Source organism: Staurois parvus, unplaced genomic scaffold (genome assembly GCF_062004578.1).
Source record: "Staurois parvus isolate SC_StPar_1 unplaced genomic scaffold, SC_StPar_1.0 ptg000136l, whole genome shotgun sequence".
In the NCBI taxonomy this organism is placed as follows: domain Eukaryota; kingdom Metazoa; phylum Chordata; class Amphibia; order Anura; family Ranidae; genus Staurois; species Staurois parvus.
This window is the reverse complement of record NW_028317932.1, coordinates 15158779-15180235: the sequence shown is the minus strand read 5'-3', so window position 1 is coordinate 15180235 and position 21457 is coordinate 15158779. Positions and strand designations below refer to the sequence as shown.

General features: G+C 40.9%; 1 protein-coding gene across 2 annotated transcripts in view; it reads left to right on the top strand.

Moving 5' to 3' along the window:
- OSBPL3 (oxysterol binding protein like 3) overlaps window positions 1–19742 on the top strand; it is a 298404-nt gene extending 278662 nt beyond the window's left edge. For both annotated transcript variants that reach the window (XM_089673211.1, XM_089673212.1), the window contains 3 exons: window positions 7675–7801; window positions 11911–12033; window positions 13465–19742. In XM_089673211.1, the coding sequence (XP_089529337.1) occupies window positions 7675–7801; window positions 11911–12033; window positions 13465–13561 (347 nt within the window). In that variant the 3' untranslated portion in view covers window positions 13562–19742. The remainder of the gene's footprint in view (window positions 1–7674; window positions 7802–11910; window positions 12034–13464) is intronic.
- The last annotated feature ends 1715 nt before the right edge of the window (window positions 19743–21457 follow it).

Here is a 21457-nt window from a genome sequence, read left to right as displayed (position 1 = left end):
AGGCTCAGGGAGCATCAGTGTCAGCGCGAACTATCCGTCGACATTTAAATGAAATGAAACGCTATGGCAGGAGACCCAGGAGGACCCCACTGCTGACACAGAGACATAAAAAAGCAAGACTACAGTTTGCCAAAATGTACTTGAGTAAGCCAAAAGCCTTCTGGGAAAACGTCTTGTGGACAGATGAGACCAAGATAGAGCTTTTCGGTAAAGCACATCATTCTACTGTTTACCGAAAACGGAATGAGGCCTACAAAGAACAAAACACAGTACCTACGGTAAAATATGGTGGAGGTTCAATGATGTTTTGGGGTTGTTTTGCTGCCTCTGGCACTGGGTGCCTTGACTGTGTGCAAGGCATCATGAAATCTGAGGATTACCAAAGGATTTTGGGTCGCACTGTAGGGCCCAGTGTCAGAAAGCTGGGTTTGCGTCCAAGATCCTGGGTCTTCCAGCAGGACAATGACCCCAAACATACGTCAAAAAGCACTCAGAAATGGATGGCAAAGAAGCGCTGGAGAGTTCTGAAGTGGCCAGCAATGAGCCCAGATCTAAATCCCATTGAACACCTGTGGAGAGATCTTAAAATTGCTGTTGGGAAAAGGTGTCCTTCCAATAAGAGAGACCTGGAGCTGTTTGCAAAGGAAGAGTGGTCCAAAATTCCGGGTGAGAGGTGTCAGAAGCTTATTGATGGTTATAGGAAGCGACTGATTTCAGTTATGTTTTCCAAAGGGTGTGCAACCAAATATTAAGTTAAGGGTGCCAATACTTTTGTCCAGCCCATTTTTGGGGTTTTGTGTGACATTGTCATATTTGCTTTTCTGCCTCTGTTTTATATTTGTTCCAATACATACAAAGGGAATAAACATGTGTATAGCAAAACATGTGTTAATGCAATACCTTTTTTGTGTGAAATACTTGATTTTCAGGAAAAATATCAAGGGTGCCAACAATTTCGGCCATGACTGTATATATATATATATATATATATATATATATATATATATATATATGCTTTCACTGGGTAAATGCTGCTATCTCCTCTCCACTCTTAACTAGAACAACGCATTGACTCCTGCTTTCAATGGGTAAATGCTGCTATCTCCTCTCTTAACTAGAACAACGCATTGACTCCTGTTAATTTCAGAACAAATAGTGTATATATATTTTTGTATATGTTGATTAGTTCTCACCTCTTGTTGCACTCGTTTTATGACTGTAGTCTGTGTCTGGTCTGTTTGAGAACATCCCCCCCTGTTAATGTGATCCTTATCAGTTCCTAATTGGGGTGGAGAAGAGTGCTCATTTGACCATCTCCCTATAAATTTAGATCAGCTCATGGGAGAAATCACAGATGGGGGGCACAGTCACAGAAGGGGTGCTGCTTTTGTGTGAGTGCTGCGTTGATGGTGTGCTAAGATGCAGTTAAACACAGCAGTTGAACTAAAGCAGGAGAACTCAAGCAGCAAGAAGATACAACAACAAGAAACTCTACTGCATGCTGGACAGACTGCAAGCAAACACCCTGGGAAACATCTCTTACAAGTCTGAGTCCCACTCTGTGTACCTTTTAATATGTCCCCTCCACTCCTCATTTTCATATTACTTTCCTGCGTTCCCAAAATCTCACTTCTTTATCCCTCTGCTCCACCCCAATACTTGTACATCTCACCCTCACTGCTACCATCTCACTACTACTGCTCTCATCATCTCCTGCTGACACTTCACTCTCCTTCTGACCCAAACACCAGGACTGGAAGGTATGTGCACTCATCTACATCCCGCTCCCATGTTACTTTCCTCACCCTTCTTCTTCTCCTAACCTCTAGGGATATCTCCTCAAACCCTGGTCCTCCACTATTTCACCCCCACACCAGGCATCCTCTTTTTTCCGGGAATAGCCGCAATCCCCTCAATTTAACATCAGTCCCCGTGCTCCCAAAAACCACCCTCCCTTTTTCATGTGCGCTCTGTCTGTAATAAGCTCACCTCTGTCCATGACCTTTTTGTCTCCCGCTCCCTTAACCTACTAGCAATTACAGAAACATGGCTCCAAGCAGCAGATTCTGCTTCCCCCGCAGCACTTTCCTATGGAGGCCTCATATGGACTCACTCACCCAGACCCAGTGGTCAGAAAGGTGGTGGGGTTGGTTTGCTTCTATCCCCACTGAGCACCTTTCAAGTCCTCCCTATCCCTCCCTCTCTATCCTTCTCTTCTTTCGAGACTCACTGCCTCCGGCTGTTTTTTCCCATTTCTCTGAGGATTGCAGTGATCTATCGGCCTCCTGGACCGGTATCCCGCTTTCTTGATGATTTCTCCACCTGGCTACCCTACTTTCTCTCCTCTGAACTACCCACGATCATTCTCAGATATTTTAATATCCCTATTAATGTCAACAACCCAGCTACATCCCAACTCTTCAACCTAACCTCATCTTTTGCATTAGCACAATGTATACAGTCCTTAACTGACTCTGATGGGAATACATTAGACCTTGTTTTCTCCCATCTTTGCACTCCCTACAGCCTCACAAACACCTTCTTTCCTCTCTCTGATCACAATCTCATCACCTTCACAGTGTCCTCATCTTCAAACACCTATCCCTCCAAGCAGGAAACAATTGCCCTCAGAAACCTTCACAACTTGAACCCTGCTCCTTTCCACTCTGCAACTGACCAACTCTATGACAGAATCTCTCCCCTGTCCTGCCCTGACCTGGCCACTGCTGTCTACAACAGTTCGCTTTCATCCGCATTAGACTCACTTGCTCCTCTAACAACACGAAGCATCAGGCTCCAACCGTTACAACCTTGGCAGACTGGCGACACCAGAAATCTTAAACGACATAGTCGTGCGCTGGAGGGATTGTGGCGTAAAACCAAATCCCAGCAAGCATACACCCGATATAAATCTGCTTTCTTAACATACAATTCCTCCCTTCATGCTACCAAACAAGCCTACTTTGTCACTCTTATTAATACCTTGTCATCCAGTCCTCATCGTCTCTTCTCTACTTTTAACTCTCTACTTTCTCCACCTCCACCCAGTATATCACTCACTGCTCACGAGATTGCAGATCATTTCAAAAACAAGATTGACGCAATTCGTAGGGGCATCGCCACTGTACAGACATCCATCCCACTTAGCATACCTTATATTAATCCTCCCTCAACACTTTCCTCTTTTGACCATGCTACTACCGAAGAGGTCACTAAGGTTTTCTCAGAAGCTTGTCTCACTACCTGCCCCCTGGATCCTGCCCCTCACAACTACTACAGTCATCCTCTTCTTCCATCCTATGTTCCCTAACTCGCATCTTCAATCTTTCCCTATCTACTGGTGCTTTCCCCTCCCCTCTAAAGCATGCGCACATCACTCCCATACTTAAAAAGCCCTACCTGGACCCCACCAACCTGAACAACTTAATACCCATCTCCCTGCTGCCATTTACCTCTAAACACCTAGAATGCTTAGTCTACAATCGCATGAGCTCCCACCTCACCGACAACAAACTTGACCTTTTACAGTCTAGCTTTCGCTCACTACACTCCACTGAAACTGCCCTACTAAAACTCACTAATGATCTACTAACCGCTAAAACCAATGGCCACTACTCCGTACTCTTACTACTTGACCTCTCTGCGGCTTTTGATACGGTTGACCATCCCCTCCTCCTCAAAAAAATCCACTCTCTTGGTCTCAGAGACTCTGCTCTCTCCTGGTTCTCCTCCTACCTATTGCAGCGCTCCTTCAGCATTACCTATAACGCTGCCTCCTCCTCTTCACACCCTCTTTCTGTAGGGGTCCCTCAAGGTTCTGTCCTTGGACCCGTTCTCTTCTCCATCTACACCTCCTCCCTTGGTCACTTGATAAACTCCCATGGCTTTAAGTACCATCTCTATGCTGATGACACACAAATCTATCTTTCTACCCCTCACCTCACCCCTTCAGTCTCCTCTCGCATTACTAACCTACTAAGTGACATATCAGCATGGATGTCACTCCACTTCCTCAAACTCAATCTTTCCAAAACTGAGCTCTTAGTATTCCCCCCAGCCTGTGCCCCCTCCCCTGACTTCTCCATCAAGATCAATAACACAATCATCATTCCCTCCCCTCATGCCAGGGTACTAGATGTAATCCTGGACTCCCATCTGTCCTTTCAGCCCCAAATCCAATCGCTGTCCAAATCTTGTAGACTTCACCTCCGCAACATCTCCAAGATGCGCCGGTTCCTAACCACGGAAACCACTAAGCAACTTATTCACTCCCTTGTCATATATCGCCTTGATTATTGCAGCTCCCTCCTCATTGGCCTACCGAATCGCAGGCTATCCCCTCTTCAGTCTATCATGAATGCTGCTGCCAGACTTATCCACCTTACTAGCCATTCTGTATCTACCACCTCTCTCTGCCAATCCCTCCACTGGCTTCCCATTGCCCAACGGATAAAATTCAAAACATTAACAATAACGTATAAAGCCATTTATAACTCTGCCCCAAATTACACCAACGATCTTGTCTCTATGTATCACCCAAACTGTACTCTCCGCTCCTCGCAAGACGACCTGCTCTTTAGCTCCCTTGTCTCCTCCTCCCATGCTCGTCTCCAGGACTTTTCCAGAGCTTCCCCTATCCTCTGGAACTCTCTACCCCAATTTATCAGACTATCGCCTACTCTGCTCACTTTAGGCGATCTCTGCAAACCTCTCTCTTCAAAGAAGCCTATCCTGCCCTCAGCTAATAATGGAATCTTCTACTCTTCCAACCAGTTCATCCCCCACAGTTACCACCTTTTCTACCACTAGCCCCTCCTAGATTGTAAGCTCCAAGGAGCAGGGCTCTCCTTTTCCCTCTTGTATTGAACTGTATTGTTGCTGTATTGTCTCCTGTTATATTGTAAAGCGCTGAGCAAACTGTTGGCGCTATATAAATCCTGCATATTAATATTAATACATATATACACTGTATATTTTTTTGTATATATATATATAGAGAGAGAGAGAGATACACAGGTAAAACTCGAAAAATTAGAATATCGTGCAAAAGTTAATTTTTTTCAGTAATGCAACTTAAAAGGTGAAACTAATATATGAGATAGACTCATTACATGCAAAGCAAGATAGTTTAAGCCGTGATTTGTCATAATTGTGATGAGTATGGCTTACAGCTCATGAAAACCCCAAATCCACACTCTCAGAAAATTAGAATATTACATGCAATCAATAAAACAAGGATTGTACATAGAACAATATCGGACCTCTGAAAAGTATAAGCATGCATATGTACTCAGTGCTTGGTTTGGGCCCCTTTTGCAGCAATTACTGACTCAATGTGGCGTGGCATGGAAGCTATCAGCCTGTGGCACTGCTGAGGTGTTATGGAAGACCAGGATGCTTCAATAGCGGCCTTCAGCTCTTCTGCATTGTTCGGTCTCATGTCTCTCATCTTTCTCTTGGCAATGCCCCATAGATTCTCTATGGGGTTCAGGTCAGGCGAGTTTGCTGGCCAATCAAGTACAGTAATCCCACGGTCATTGAACCAGGTTTTGGTGCTTTTCGTAGTGTGGGCAGGTGCCAAGTCCTGCAGGTAAATTAAGTCAGCATCCCCATAAAGCTCGTCTGCGGAAGGAAGCATGAAGTGCTCCAAAATCTCCTGGTAGACGGCTGCGTTGACACTGGACTTAACCTCCCTGACAGTATTCCCGAGTGTAGCTCGGGGTAAAGTTTCAGTACCAACAGCGGTAACCCCGAGCTACACTCGGGCTTACCATGCAGCGCTGCTCCGATATCTGTTCTTCTCTTACCTTGTCCTGCGCTCCCGCGATGTCCCTCCTGCAGTGTCCCCGGCCATCTCCTCCTGCGGATGCCGGCATCTGTCATCTGGGTTCCGTCCCCTGTGAGCGTCGGGACGTACGGGGATGGAACAGCGGGAAATTTGAAAATGACAAAATGTGACATTCACTAAAATCACATAGTAAAACGTTACTGTATCAAACCATTTCACATACATTTTGTCCCAAGTGCTTTGTTTTGTACCCTGCCTGCATTTTTACCGTTCTTTCTGCCTGGAAACAGAGAAACGTCCATGGCGTCCAAAAAGCATCCCTTTAGGTCAAAAGCGGTTTTAGACCAGCTAGAGAACAGTGATAGTAAATTAGAACTACTTGCAGAATTGAGTGACAATGATTCATGGGGGAAATTCATCATCAGACACTGAAAACAATTTTGCGACTTTGCTCAGTGATGTGCGAACTTGGCGCTATATTTCAAATTTCAGTGTTTTTGGTTTGATTATATTATTGAATTGCATTTATTATTATAATTATTTTTTATGATTATTTATTAAATTATAATTTATGATTTCGTGTTTCAAATTGTAACATACCCGGGATGTTTACTAGACTCTTGTTCGGACAGATTTCAGTGAGTTATTCCTAAAAATTACAGGCCTACAATAAAAAAAAACATATTTCCATGCAAAAAAAATTTACCACTTTGAGCACAGAGATATGGACATAATCAGACTGCTAGGGAGGTTAATGAAGCACAGTGGACCAACACCAGCAGATGACATGACTCCCCAAATCAACACAGACTGTGGAAACTTCACAGTGGACTTCAAGTATCATGCAGTGTGTGCCGCTCCATTCTTCCTCCATACTCTGGGTCCTTGGTTTCCAAATGAGATGCAAAAGTTGCTCTCATCAGAAAAGAGGACTTTGGACCACTGAGCAACAGACCAGGTCTGTTTTTCTTTAGCCCAGGTAAGACGCTTCTGACGTTGTTTGTTGTTCAGGAGAAATACGACATTTAAAGCTCATGTCCAAGATCCGTCTGTGTGTGGTGGCTCTTGATGCACTGACTCCAGCCTCAGTCCACTCCTTATGAAAGTCCCCAACACTTTTGAATGTCCTTTTCCTGACAATCCTCTCCAGGCTGCAGTCATCCCTGCTGCTTGTGCACCTTTTTCTTCCACACTTTTCCCTTCCACATAACTTTCTATTAATGTGCTTTGATACAACACTTTGGGAACATCCAACTTCTTTTGCAATTACCTTTTGAGGCTTTCCCTCCTTTTGGAGGGTGTCAATGATGGTTTTCTGCACAACTGTCAGGTCAGCAGTCCTTCCCATGATTGTGATTCCTACTGAACCAGACTGAAAGACCATTTAAAGGCTCAGGAACCCTTTGCAGGTGTTATGGCTTAATTAGCTGATTAGAGTGGGACACTTTGAGCCTAGAATATTGTACCTTTTCACAATATTCTAATTTTCTGAGATTGTGGATTTGGAGTTTTCATGAGCTGTAAGCCATAATCATCACAATTATGACAAATCACAGCTTGAACTATCTTGCTTTGCATGTAATGAGTCTATCTCATATATTAGTTTCACCTTTTAAGTTGCATTACTGAAATAAATGAACTTTTGCACGATAATCTAATTTTTCGAGTTTCACCTGTGTATGTGTATATATGTATATATATTTATATATATATATATATATTAGAGGTAATATATTATATAGAGAGGTATTTAAATTTTTATCGCTAGTTGTGCTTGCATGCTGATTTCCCAATGGTATTTGTTGCTACTACACATAGCTGTTTCTATACCATATATGTTTATTGAAGTTCTACTTTATATATGTGAATTCCTCTTTTTCTAACAGATCCAATGCCCAAGGAATCAGAACTATACTATGGCTTTACAAAGTATGCGCTACAGCTTAATGAATTTGATCCAAAGACAAAGTCACTGCTACCTTGTACTGACACTAGATTTAGACCAGACCAAAGGTATGGTTATCTGTTACCCATTTTTTTAGTTATGTTACTCAGGAGATTACATCATAACAAGAGTGCTAAAGGGCAGACCAAACATTTTATTGTTTCCCCATACATTTTTAAAGCAAAGCTGCAGTTACACTGCTGAATATGGAGTTAAAATACCTGTATGTGCAACAATTTTACCTGCCAAATTATGAGATGTTCTTTATTATGTGCAGCAATCCGTTTTGATTTGCCACTGCCAAGGATTCCTGCTCCACTTGCCCTCTTGGATTGCAGCCAAATGTTTTAAATTATCAGTGTCTTAGCACTTTGGTCCCCAGGCCAATTAAAAATCAGAAACAGTAGAAAATGACTGCTGCACATAATAATAAAGAAAAAAATATTTTCTTACATTTACAAAAATGTTTTGAAATATTGGCTAAGTATCTAGAACAATATAGAGAACATTTATGAGAATCATATAGCTTATGTACTACCTAATATTGACACTCAAAATATGATCATTTTGTGTTTTGCACCACCGGTATATTATATTTATGTTAATGATTTCATAGAAGCCTGTGACATGTAGGGGGATTAATCAGAAATCTCTCTCTGGCAGCTGCAGTATAGAATAGGAGCAGTGTGTGGTTTTAGCTGTTGGAAACATGACTGTCCAGATACAATTACATATTTATCAGAGCTGTTTGTAGAAATCTTTTATACAGTTTTTTATAAGGCTATAGATAACTTGAACAGGTGGGTAGAAGTCCAAATCATCATTTATTTTTGAGTCAGGGCTGTGCTTTGTAATGAAAAACCACATATATTACCCAGTGTGCTATCACTGATGTCACTTGCTTTTTTGGCAAATTTAATGGCTGCTTCCAGTAACTGTACGAGACTGTCAAACTTAAGGGTCATCGTGCATTCTGTTTTTTTCATCAGTTCAGTCACGTTTTTTTCAAAGAAAAAACGGATCAGTTTTTTACATCCACTACCAATGCAAAAATGGACCGTTTGTCTGTTTACATCCACTTTTCGTCCGTTCCATTGGAACAAAAATATGGCTTTGATCAGTTCCAAAAAAACAGATGTTGACAGATGCGGATGTAAACATATGATCATCAGTTTACATCCGTTTTTCCATAGAGATGCATTGATGTCCATTTTTCATCCATAAACGGATGGGTGAAAAATGGACAAATGGAATGCTTATGTGAAAGGGGCCTTAAAGTGTAAGTAAAGGCAAACCTTTTTTGGGATAGAGTAAGGGGGGGGTTATAACCCTTTTTGCCATCTGTGTCCCATTGAAGAGATTTCCCTTAACTTCCTGTCCCATAACCAAAACAGGAAGTGGGAGGAAATGCCTCCAAACTGAGGAAATCACAGGTTGTCACCAGAGCTAGTGTCCCCATTGGAAGATTTCTCTTGATTACTGTTCTGGTGTCAACCTAAAATTTGGGATTTTCTTTTATTTACATTTTCGATGAGAACGATAAATAGGACAGATAGAGAGGGTGAATCTCCTTAACTGGGGTACAGGCAGCAATAAAAACTGACAGGTGTTCTAATCTCTTTCCACTCTATCCAAAACTAAAAAAAGTTTTGTTTTCAGTTATACTTTAAGAACACAGAGTGGCTGCTGGTAAACATCACAGAGCTCTGTATAGTGACAGGCGATCTTGTTGTTTTTTTCATTCCCTTATAATCAGGGGAAAAAAACAACAAGCTCCCTTAGTAAAATGAGCACGCAGTACACACATTAGGACTGCCTAGGTACACACTTTGATTGTCCCAGATGTTAACCCCTTCCTACCCGTGTCATTAGTACTGTGTCAGTGCACATTGTTAGTACTGATTACAGTATTAGTGTCACTGGTGAAGTCAGCGGCAGTTAGTCAGTTCCCACTATCACAGTCCCGCTATAAGTCACTGATTGCCGCCATTACTAGTATAATAAAAGAAAAAAGGACAACATTTCCTGTATACAGTGGGGCAAAAAAGTATTTAGTCAGCCACCAATTGTGCAAGTTCTCCCACTTAAAAAGATGAGAGAGGCCTGTAATTGGCATCATAGGTAGACCTCAACTATGAGAGACAAAATGAGAAAAAAATCCAGACAATCACATTGGCTGATTTGGAAAGAATTTATTTGCAAATTATGGTGGAAAATAAGTATTTGGTCACCTACAATCAAGCAAGATCTCTGGCTCTCACAGACCTGTACCTTCTTCTTTAAGAGGCTCCTCTGTCCTGCACTCATTACCTGTATCAATGGCACCTGTTTGAACTTGTTATCAGTATAAAAGACACCTGTCCACAACCTCAAACAGTCACACTCCAAACTCCACTTTGGTGAAGACCAAAGAGCTGTCGAAGGACACCAGAAACAAAATTGTAGACCTGCACCAGGCTGGGAAGACTGAATCTGCAATAGGCAAGCAGCTTGGTGTGAACAAATCAACTGTGGGAGCAATAATTAGAAAATGGAAGACATACAAGACCACTGATAATCTCCCTCGATCTGGGGCTCCACACAAGATCTCACCCTGTGGGGTCAAAATGATCACAAGAATGGTGAGCAAAAATCCCAGGACCACACGGGGGGACCTTGTGAATGACCTGCAGAGAGCTGGGACCAACGTAACAAAGGCTACCATCAGTAACGCACTACGCCGCCAGGGACTCAGATCCTGCAGTGCCAGACGTGTCCCCCTGCTTAAGCTAGTACATGTCCGGGCCCGTCTGAAGTTTGCTAGTGAGCATTTGGATGATCCGGAAGAGGATTTGGAGAATGTCATATGGTCAGATGAAACCAAAAAAGAACTGTTTGGTAGAAACACAACTCGTCGTGTTTGGAGGAGAGAGAATGCTGAGTTGCATCCAAAGAATACCATACCTACTGTGAAGTATGGGGGTGGCAACATCATGCTTTGGGGCTGTTTCTCCACAAAGGGACCAGGACGACTGATCCATGTACAGGACAGAATGAATGGGGTCTAGTATCATGAGATTTTGAGTGCAAACCTCCCATCAGCAAGGGCATTGAAGATGAAACGTGGCTGGGTCTTCCAACATGACAATGATCCCAAACATAGCGCCCGGGCAACGGAGTGGCTTCGTATGAAGCATTTCAAGGTCCTGGAGTGGCCTAGCCAGTCTCCAGATCGCAACCCCATAGAAAACCTTTGGAGGGAGTTGAAAGTCTGTGTTGCCCAGCGACAGCCCCAAAACATCACTGCTCTAGAGGAGATCTGCATGGAGGAATGGGCCAACATACCAGCAACAGTGTGTGCCAACCTTGTGAAGACTTACAGGAAACGTTTGACCTCTGTCATTGCCAATAAAGGATATATAACAAAGTATTGAGATGAACTTTTGATATTGACCAAATACTTATTTTCCACCATAATTTGCAAATAAATTCTTTCCAAATCAGCCAATGTGATTGTCTGGATTTTTTTTCTCATTTTGTCTCTCATAGTTGAGGTCTACCTATGATGCCAATTACAGGCCTCTCTCATCTTTTTTAGTGGGAAAACTTGCACAATTGGTGGCTGACTAAATACTTTTTTGCCCCACTGTATATACCGTCATTTGTAGACGCTCTAACTTTCACTTATTGGATTTTTGTTTACCAAGGACATGTAGCAGAATATATTTTGTCCTACATTTATGACGAAATTAGATTTTTTTAAAAATTTTTACAGGATATGTTTTATAGCAAAAAGTAAAAATATATATTTTTTTAATTTTGTCTTTTTTTTTCATTTATATACTAAAAAATAAAAATCCCAGTTGCGATCAAATACCACCAAAAGTAAGCTCCATTTGTGTAAAAAAAAATGATATAAATTTCATTTTGGTATAGTGTTGCATGACCGCACAATTGTCAGTTAAGGTAGCACAGTGCTGCATAGCAAAAATGGCCTGGTCATGAAGGGGGGTAAATCTTCCAGAGGGCAAGTGGATATAATAATTGGCCTTTACAACCATCAGAACTGTTGTATGAAAAATGTGACTGTGCTCTGGGGAGAATATTACATAGAGTGAGTTGCATTACTAAGCATTATTTTGAAGGGTGTGATGATATCCATTGCTAATGACATTTATGATGTTTTATTTGGTGGCAGATTTCTTGAAGAAGGAAATGTGGAAGCAGCAGAAGCACAAAAACAAAGGATAGAACAACTGCAGAGAGAAAGGAGGAGAGTACTGGACGAGAACAGTTTGGAGCATCAGCCTCGTTTCTTCAGGTTGTGCAACTGTTGTCAGCCATAACTGAACATTTCACATGTAGATCCACAACATTGTGTGTGCTGTACACTGAGTATGGCAATAGGTTTGCATTAGAGCTATTTCAAATCATCCCTATCTGCAAACCTGTTTAGTCATCTAGAATGTGGAAGGACAGGTAGCTCTAAAATACCTGTTGCAATGTGATTGTACGATCTCCAGCAGCTGGAGTTGTTAAATGTTCTAGTATGTTCAAAAGCACATTGCAAGGGAATATAAAAATTAGTATATGGCATTAAGCACTTTTTTCAATGTTTTAGGTTAATGGAAGGGTCTCGTGAAGTTCTGGATATCAGACTTCATTCTGAATTAAAAATCAGTTTTGGGTCTATGGCAAGATAGTCATTATTATTTTGGGATCTACCCACAAATGTCCAGATGTATCCAGTAAGCAAGATAAAGTTACCTAATTTTGTATATTTTGTGATTTTCAGTATTGTTATCCTTTTAAAAGCCCCCTCCTCCTCCATACAGTTACCTGTTCATGCTCCACACTGATCTTCCCTGTGCAGTGTGCTGGGAATCCATAGCTGTCAGATAAAAATCTTCCAGTTGGACTCCTCTTCTTGATGCACTGTAGTCTTTATGTTCATTGCAATCTCCAGTCATTGCTAGGAGAATGTTGTTCACCATTTTACCAATGAAGAATAAAGAATAAAGGCACCTATGCGTGGAAAAGGATATAAGCTGGGATATGACTGAAGATTCCAGTGGGTTGGGCAGCAAAAAGTCTCCAAGAAGGGGGAACAAGCACAGTGGCTTAGTGGTTAGCTCTTCTGCCTTGCAGCATTAGGGTCCTCAGTCTGAGTCTTGGTCAGGACATAACTGCTTGGCGTTTTCCCATTCTCCCTGTGTTTGTTATTCCTTTACATAGTATGGTTTTCTTCCACAAAGACCTGCTGGTAGGTAATTAGTACTCTTGTGTTAAATTGGCCCTAGCATGGTATTCTCATAATCTGCTCCAACAGCAGATAATACACGTTGAGTCCCCAGGTAGGAAAGTGCTATACTATATTTTACTAAAACTACAATTTTTATTTAACCAGTTCTAAAAGGCCTATAAATCACCAGAAGGGCTGTTAAGACCATGTACTACATGTAGTTCTAAGCCATATTCATATTGTGAGTTTATAATATAGAATATGTCCTATTTACCTTCTGTGCAGAGTCGGCTACTATTTTGCAGGGACTCTTCCTGCACACCTCTGCTCTGACAACAAGTTTGGTACAGTAGGATAAGGTTGTTTCCTATACCTTGGGAGGAAATTATATTTGCAAAAAAAGAGAATGAAATCCTATATTAAATGCATATTATATGAAGATGTCCCATTTCTTGTTTTAGTTATCACTTGTTGCTTGAGTAATCTTGGTGATTTTTGTGCCATCTGCAGGAAATCAAGTGATGATTCATGGGTAACGAATGGCACTTATTGGCAGCTAAGGAAAGATCCTGGATTCTCCAAAATGGACTGTGCAGTCTTGTGGTGATGGGAAGCTGGAGCAGACATTTGTACCAAGCACTATTGACAATATTACTGACATAACGGGTGTACTCATAATCCAATGCTCCTAGAAGAAATGCTGGAACATTTAGAGCTAAAGTATCAAATTTTATCCAGTACTGTCCAGGGTTGAGGCACACGATATCAAGATATTCTGCACTTGTTTGCACTGCTGAATTTGTTTTTTGTTTTCCCTGTAATTTCAGTACTGCATTCCTCCTACCTGTTAGGCTTCTTTTTAATGTTTTTTTTAAATGATGTATGAACTAATGTTTTGTTTATCTTGCAATGATATGGTCTGCAATTCCAGTGTAACTTCAGCTAAAATATAATATGCTTTCATTTTGGAAAGACTGGAGGAGAGCTAGAACTTTTTGGTCTGGTTTTATCACTGTCTGGGTCTGTACAGGGGAGATTTCCCCTCATTTCCTGTCTTATTGACTAAAGAAAGCAAATGAAAAGTAGGTCTAGTGGTAAAACTGACAGCAATAACAAAATGGTTTATAAAACTGTATCACAAGAGTGCTTTTCTTTTATGACCACTGAGGACAAAGGAAGTATTTAACTTTTGGAATATACTGCTGCCTTCAGGAGGACTGGACTCTGGCAAGCACAGGATATCCCCTTCCATTACCAGCTTGTCTCAATTTGTTGCTAGTGTCATCTTTTGATTAGCTCTGTTGTGTTAACTAACCTGTGTTTTACTAGCACTTTTTTCATCAATTTGTTTTTTCTTGAATCAATGCTCTTTCTCAAATTGCTGCTAGAGCTTGATTCTCCAAGTCAGGGCTGGGACAAGGGGTGGGCAGGAGGGGCAGCCACGCAGGGTGCAGCAGTAGGGGAGGGTTCCCCCTCACCACATGCAAGCTGCAGATCAGTGACTAGGAACCAGGGGATTGCAGCTTTGTCTGCTCTGACAGCTACTGCTGCCACACTGTGCTCCAGCTTACCCACTCTCTGCCCCATCTGCCCACAGCTGACGCAAAAACACACCATGCATGTGCAACTACCTTCTAGCCTGAAGAAAGCAAGCAATTGGCCACATGTGTGAAGTGCACATTCCATGCCAACCATGGATAGCAGGCACAGGGGGGAAAAGAATGGGCACCTAATGGTACACCAATTTTACTGCATGCATTAGAGGGAGGGGTGCAGTTCTGCATACGTGCCTTGGGCGCTGGATGAATGTGTCCCAGTACTGCTCCAATTGCAACTATCTGGTGCAGTCATGCTGAGCCTGGCTTTTGGAATACTGTAAAAAGACAAACCAAGAGCTCCACAGCCTAGCACATTATACCATATTATAGATAAAAACATACAAACGTGATGAGAATTTGCATATATTTTGAAATACTGTATCCAGATGCCGCTGGGCTGGATATTGCAGTGATTGTCTGGAAATGCACTGGGTTCTGCATGGGGCACTTTCCAGACTTTGTTCTTTCCAGGCTTTCCAGGTTCAAAGCTGATGACACTGCCTCAGCGCTTACCCATGTCTCTAAAGACTAAGTGAGCAGGCTTGTTGTCCTGATCACTGGGAGCTGCCTCTTTTGTATAGGTTGCTGCGCGCCTTTTAATTCATCATTCCCACCGGTTTCTACCTCAGAAGGGGTTAATGCTGTCTGTGTCTCTTTCCCATAATACAGCATCAAGGAAGCATCTCCCTTCCTTCTGCTTTCAAAGATCCATGAAAATTCAATCCTCGATCCATCCCCCGATCGATACTAACCTGCTATCAACAATCCATTGTGGTCTACAAAGTTTTCTTGTAGGCAGCAGCATAACCCGAAATTTAAGGATTTCCTGCGTCTCTCAATAGAGCCCAAGAAAATAATATTACAGTAAAATAAATACTATTAAACTGCTGTATGTGTTCCCATTGTAGACCTCACCCCTAATTTCTTGTCTCTGTCCTTGAGATAGGAGGTTAAGGGAAACAAGGTATCCTGTCTCAGCAAAGGACAAAAAAAAGGTTTGGCTGAAGGTATAATTTTCTAAATACTTTTTGTTGATACAAGGAAGAGCAACTCTAATAATCCATACAATCCTTTGACATTGTAGGTACTTCAAACAATGAAACCATGATCTTTCAGAATCTTTCAGAATTTAACAATTGCTTTAGATCCTTTTTGCGTCTTGCCTCATCATGTATAATGTACTCCTATGAGCTCTTTTTAACAACATAGCAACATTCTTTTTTCAATAATGAGACAAATGAAATCTAAATGGTTGCTATAGGTTACTGTGTTTTACACATTAATATTATTATGTAAGATCTTACTAAATAAGCCAAATAGAGTAATTATATCCCTGTTTAGAAGAATCATGAAAATAGGTTATCACCAGATTTCATACTTAGCCTTTCCCTTATATAATTAAAGGTTATTTTTACTTGAAATTTGTTAGATGTGAAAGTAACAAAAAATGTAGTTAAATACCATTTATACCTACATAAGGGATTGTATGTACTGGAGATGTATTTAAAGATGATTTCAAATCTGCTGGCGTACAAGGAGTTAGGTGCAAGGAGGTTTATGGATCTCACTTTTCTGTTTACAATTTATTGGTTCACGAAGCACCGATAGTATAGCGTTCAGTATTATCAGGCTCAGGGGGGGAGAGATATGGCTCTTCTACACAACAGCTGCTCTGCATGCCCCTCCTCTCCCCTATCCATTCACAAAGAAATTTGGAGTTTGCAACTGGGTTTACAGAATGCAGAGTGTTCTGTGATTTGGCAAGGGGAAAGGAGGGGCAGGAAGTGCAGTTTGCAAACAATACTATGGCTGCCATGTAGGACACCTGTAGAAGAGCTGGAAGTAAAGCGATTCGATTGGCACTCAGTTAAGCAGGGCATACACGTATCAAAATTGGACCAGTTCAGCAGGAGCCAGATGAATTTCTATCTGTGTGTGTATGTGTCTGTCTGCTCAATAGAAGCCGATCTTGTCCTACTGGAAAACTAGAAATCAATGTATGCAGCCGGTGGCTGCATCTGTGTATTCTGTGTATTCTGTGATCTGTGTATTCTGACAGCGGGGTAGTTCCCCCCTACAGTCCCACTGTTGGAACACAATAGTGCAGCAGAGGTAGATTCGCCCACCAGCAATGTGAATGTGGGAATCTGTCAGTTTTTTTTTTTCTTTCAACTCGCTGGTTGGCTGGAAGAAAAAAACTGAAAAAAACCTCTCCGTGTATACCCTGTTTAAAACAGTAAATTGTACAGAAAAATGAGCACTCAAGGAGTTGGCATGCACCTTGTATCTAAACATTTCCTGCATTAAAAAAAACTCCCCACTGTCTCCCTCCCACCAGTTCCTAAACATTTACCAGATGCCTCTCAGCTCTCCAGCATTGCAGCACTGCTCTTCTCTCTTCATGGTCTCACAGGAGACAATGGCAAGAGCCATAGGCTCCTGCTGCTGTCAGCCAACCTCCTGTTCGGAGGGAGCAGGGGCATAGCTTACCGACTCTGTATGTGTCTATGGATGCACACAGCCTGGCTCAGGAGCATGCCTACATGGGTTCCCCTTTAGCATACAGCTTGCTGAAGGGAGCACTCAGAAGAAAAAGGAGTGGACAGCGCCAGCAGAGGACCGCCAAAGAGGAGGTAGGCAACTACTCAGTGCGATATCATTGCACAGAACAGGTACTGTAAGCATAACCTCTTTTTATTTTAAGAAAAATTGCCTTAAATATCCCGTTATCTCCTTGTGTAGGAGATTTTAAAAACTTTTTCCTGGCGATCGTCTAAAATAAGGTGGTTTGATTATGTAAATCCATGAAAGTATTATTATCAATGTTTATTTTTCTAACAGTTCCTCACATATTGCCTTAAATAACTGAAATTCTGTTACTCTGCTGTATAAATGTATTCATAATGAAAACAAGAATTATTTTGGCATGCGTTTGCATGCAAGAAAGCAAACAAGCATACTGCCTGAGGCAGGTATATGCTGATTTGCCATTCTTATTATCAAATGATATCTTCCAACATACATGTAGGATTTTGTTGCATGTTTTGCCTTTATGTGTTTATAATGAGATGCAGAATCATTATAAACATACCTGGTTAGGAGTACAAAAAATAGATGTGCACTGGCAGAATGCAGGTTAGAGGTAACCCCTTTGTTAGTGTATGAGTGATAATAAGTATAACCCCAGAATCCTCTTGTCACACATTAGTGTGAAATGCTATTTTCCTCTTCAGGGCAGGTGGATGAGGCTATCGTAGTAAGCTCAGAGAGAGGCTTTGAAGCTCTTCAGTCTGGGACTTAATGCTGAACGCAATTGGGCGGGTCTGTCAACACTGCTCCCTATTATATAGGGAATTTTCTATAAATATATATGTACATATATAAATATATACATATTCTGAAATCCCTGGCAGCTCTCAGGCCTCACCTATTCTAAAATAACAAAAATGTAATACAATGGTAATTATCATTTTAGCACTTGAGATGTACTAGTCATCGTTTTGTTGGTTGGAAGGGGTGTTCAGTGCTGCAAGTGGACAGTTGTTGGGGAACAGAATGGGATGGATCCCTGGGTAATGCAGGAAGAACATAGCATGTGTTTCTGAGTGAGTAGATCCTTTGCAGCTTTGTGATGTGCCTGTAGTGTTGGTCTAGTGAGGAGCCATGAAGCCACTATACAGATTTAAGCTGCTTTCATACTCATACGGTGTGGTCTGACTGCAGCGTGGGAGAAGCGCAGTGTACCCACAGGTTAGCTGTGCTTTCCCATAGAGTTCTATTTGCCAGAATATTTACTTAAAAAACCTGGTGAAAATTGTAATGGTGCACTGAACTCCATATCAGCTAAATAAAATTTGTTTTTTTACAACTTAGTGTAGTCAGGCTGTTGAAAGCAAATCTTTAATTTGTGGATGAAAGCACACCATTATTCTTCCAAATGTGATAATATATAAAGCCAAAGTCTTGCTGGAAATACAGTGTATCTTATCTACAAAAGCTCATATTTTTTTATTTTCTCACGTTCACTGGAATAATGACTCAGATCCATTACTAATATATAAGCTTTGATAATAAAACCTGGATGCTGATTGGTTTCTATGCACAACTGCATCAGATTTTGCAAGCCTCAGTTTTAGTAAATCACCCCCCCCCCCCATCATCATCATGGCATGAAAGGGAATCTCATACTTTACGCAGAAGAATAGACCTCAGTTTTTAGAAAATTTAAAATCCAGTTTGTACAGCCTCATATTTTTAAAAATTTTTTTTGGTCTGACATTTTTATAATTTGAATGTTAAAACCTTGGAGGCAGCCATTTCTAACTTTTCATTTGAAAACGCAAGTTCTCTTGCTGTCATGTTGACCCTTTTGCTTAAATAGCTTGAGTCAATAACCAAGCATAAGTAGGTAGCTAAGGACTTCAGTCTTACTTTCCTGATACAAAATCTGTATTGGCGACTCTAAAATCATCAAAGTCAGAGAGTATGCATAACAGCCAGCATTTTCAGAGGAAAGTTAGTAATCTATTTCTCATAGGAAAGGTTTATGTTAAGACATTTCTGTTAAATATATCACAAATTAGGACCTACATAACCACACCCCTTATTAGGAAATAAAATGATGTACATTTTTGATACCACCTGTTTCTTAGGATTACAGACTATAAGCATATATAGTAATAGGTACCGGGTGCTGAATTAAAAAAGATAATTTTCTCTTCTTCAAAATTGTTTGATTTCCTGTTTGACCTTCTCATATAGTTTATGTGTACAGTTTCATTTTGTGTCATCAGTGCTTTCAACAAAACATATTCTTCCCTGTGCATAACGTGGATTATGTACATAATGTAGAAATGTACAAGATACACAATTTAACCAAAATCAGTTTGTCTTCGCGCTCTCTCTCTCTTTCTCCTTTTGTATCTGGCACAGTTCCACAGCTGAATGTATCAAATTAAATATATTTTAAGTGTTAATGTCTGTGACATTAAAAGAGTCGATATACGTCTTCCATATATAAAAGAAAACGCCTTAGTTTTGTTTTACAGAAAAACACAGAAGCATACAGTATGTATATATCAAATATTTAATTACGCTGCTATAAAGTCTTTTATCTGTAGAGGAATAATTATTAGTGAGTATGGCATGGCTATCCTGTATGATTGTGTAAATAAAATTATTTCACAGTGAGTGTTTTGTTTCATACATTTCATACATTTGCACTTTGAGGCCCTTTTTAGAGAGCAAACATAAGAAAAGTGACCAAGATGTCCTTTCACCACATGGTCAAACTGCTTTTACAGATGACCTATTTTTTTTTAAATAAGTATGTATTAGGCTCTTCACTTGTTGGTATTGAGAACTTAAAATGGTAGTAAACTCTGCGAGGTATGCTGTCAATTCAGAGAGCTGTGCCGTGGCTCTTTTGCACTTGCGCGGGGGTGACGTCATTGTGGCTCAGCCATTCAAGAGGCCAGAGTTTGTGAACCTAGAAGGAAGACCAGGTGAAGATGGAAACCCTGTCAGTGGTGACAGTGCACCAGAAATAATAAAGTGCAGCACTAAGATGAATAAAGGTGAGATCACAATAAAACTTAAGATAAATCAGTCTATAAAAGTATAATAAATCCAGAAGTGTGCCAATATCAATCTCTCTATATCAGTGCTCCGAAAGAATGATAGGATTGTGCGCTTACCAGACGTGCATAGATTATGCGCATTAATGTATCCGTCTCAGAAACTTCGGAGTAGTTGTAGTGGATTGTGATAGACAGTCCACGTTTGATTAGATGATCACTAAAATGACAATTTTATAGTCTTGCTACTTTCTGCTTCTTGCTCTTTAAAAATTCCTTACTCTCTTAAGTAAACAATCAGATAAAGGTTGACAGAACAATGATGATAATTAAGATGGCGCCTTCCTCCGGAGTCTCACCCTAGGTGACTCATTAGGAGAAAAGTATCTTTTAATGTAAACAACCCCCATAAAAGGGAATGAGTCTTTTTGGGGAAAATGATTGGAAGATATCAACACAGATGGAAGAACACGCAGAAACCCAGTGGACTTTTCACCCAATCAATGTATATGCTTTGCCTGCATCATAAGCCCTATAAATGATACTGTTAGTTCCTCAATAAAACAGAATTTTAGGAAGTTGGCAAACTGCGAAGTGTCAGTGTCTTACTTCCACGTGCACGTATTCTCATATTAATTTGGCTCACTGGTAGATCACGGTAAATGGTCTGTAAGTGACCGAGTCCAAAACATAGTGATGTATGTGTATGGAACATCCATCTGATAATGGATGATGTCTGCTCCAGAGGCCTCCTTAAGGATCAATAGGGTCAGCCACCTGATTACAGGAATTTCCCTCCTCTGGATAATGGTAATCTTCCCAGGTTCTGCAGGCTTTAAGGCTTTTCCTTATATCATTATAGCACCCCATCAGCTAGAGCTCTCCTTATATACTTTTCTTGACCTCAGCAGCAGCACCTTCACCTCCTCCTTCACCTGGGTGACAGTGCACCACTGGAGGGCTTTGTTTTAAGATAAATCTTTAACTTAACCTACTTTTTAGCAATATGAATTAGTTTCAAATATTTTAGACCATAGTGTCCTTTAGCTTGTGTTCATGCGCCTGATCCTACGCACACCACAAAGAATACAACGAGAAACACATGCGTGGTCAAACAGTGTGCCGGAAACAAGTTAGATGTGTTTTTTGGTCCATGGACATTCATTGGGGGGCAATAAATATAATATACAGGGCTGTTAAATACAATGCACATGGCATTCTGATAGGTACACACCTACAAGTGTACAAGCATGAAGGGGCCATTAAAGTGTAACTAAAGACAAAACTTTTTCATTTTGGATAGAGTTTGGGAGGGTATATATATAATTT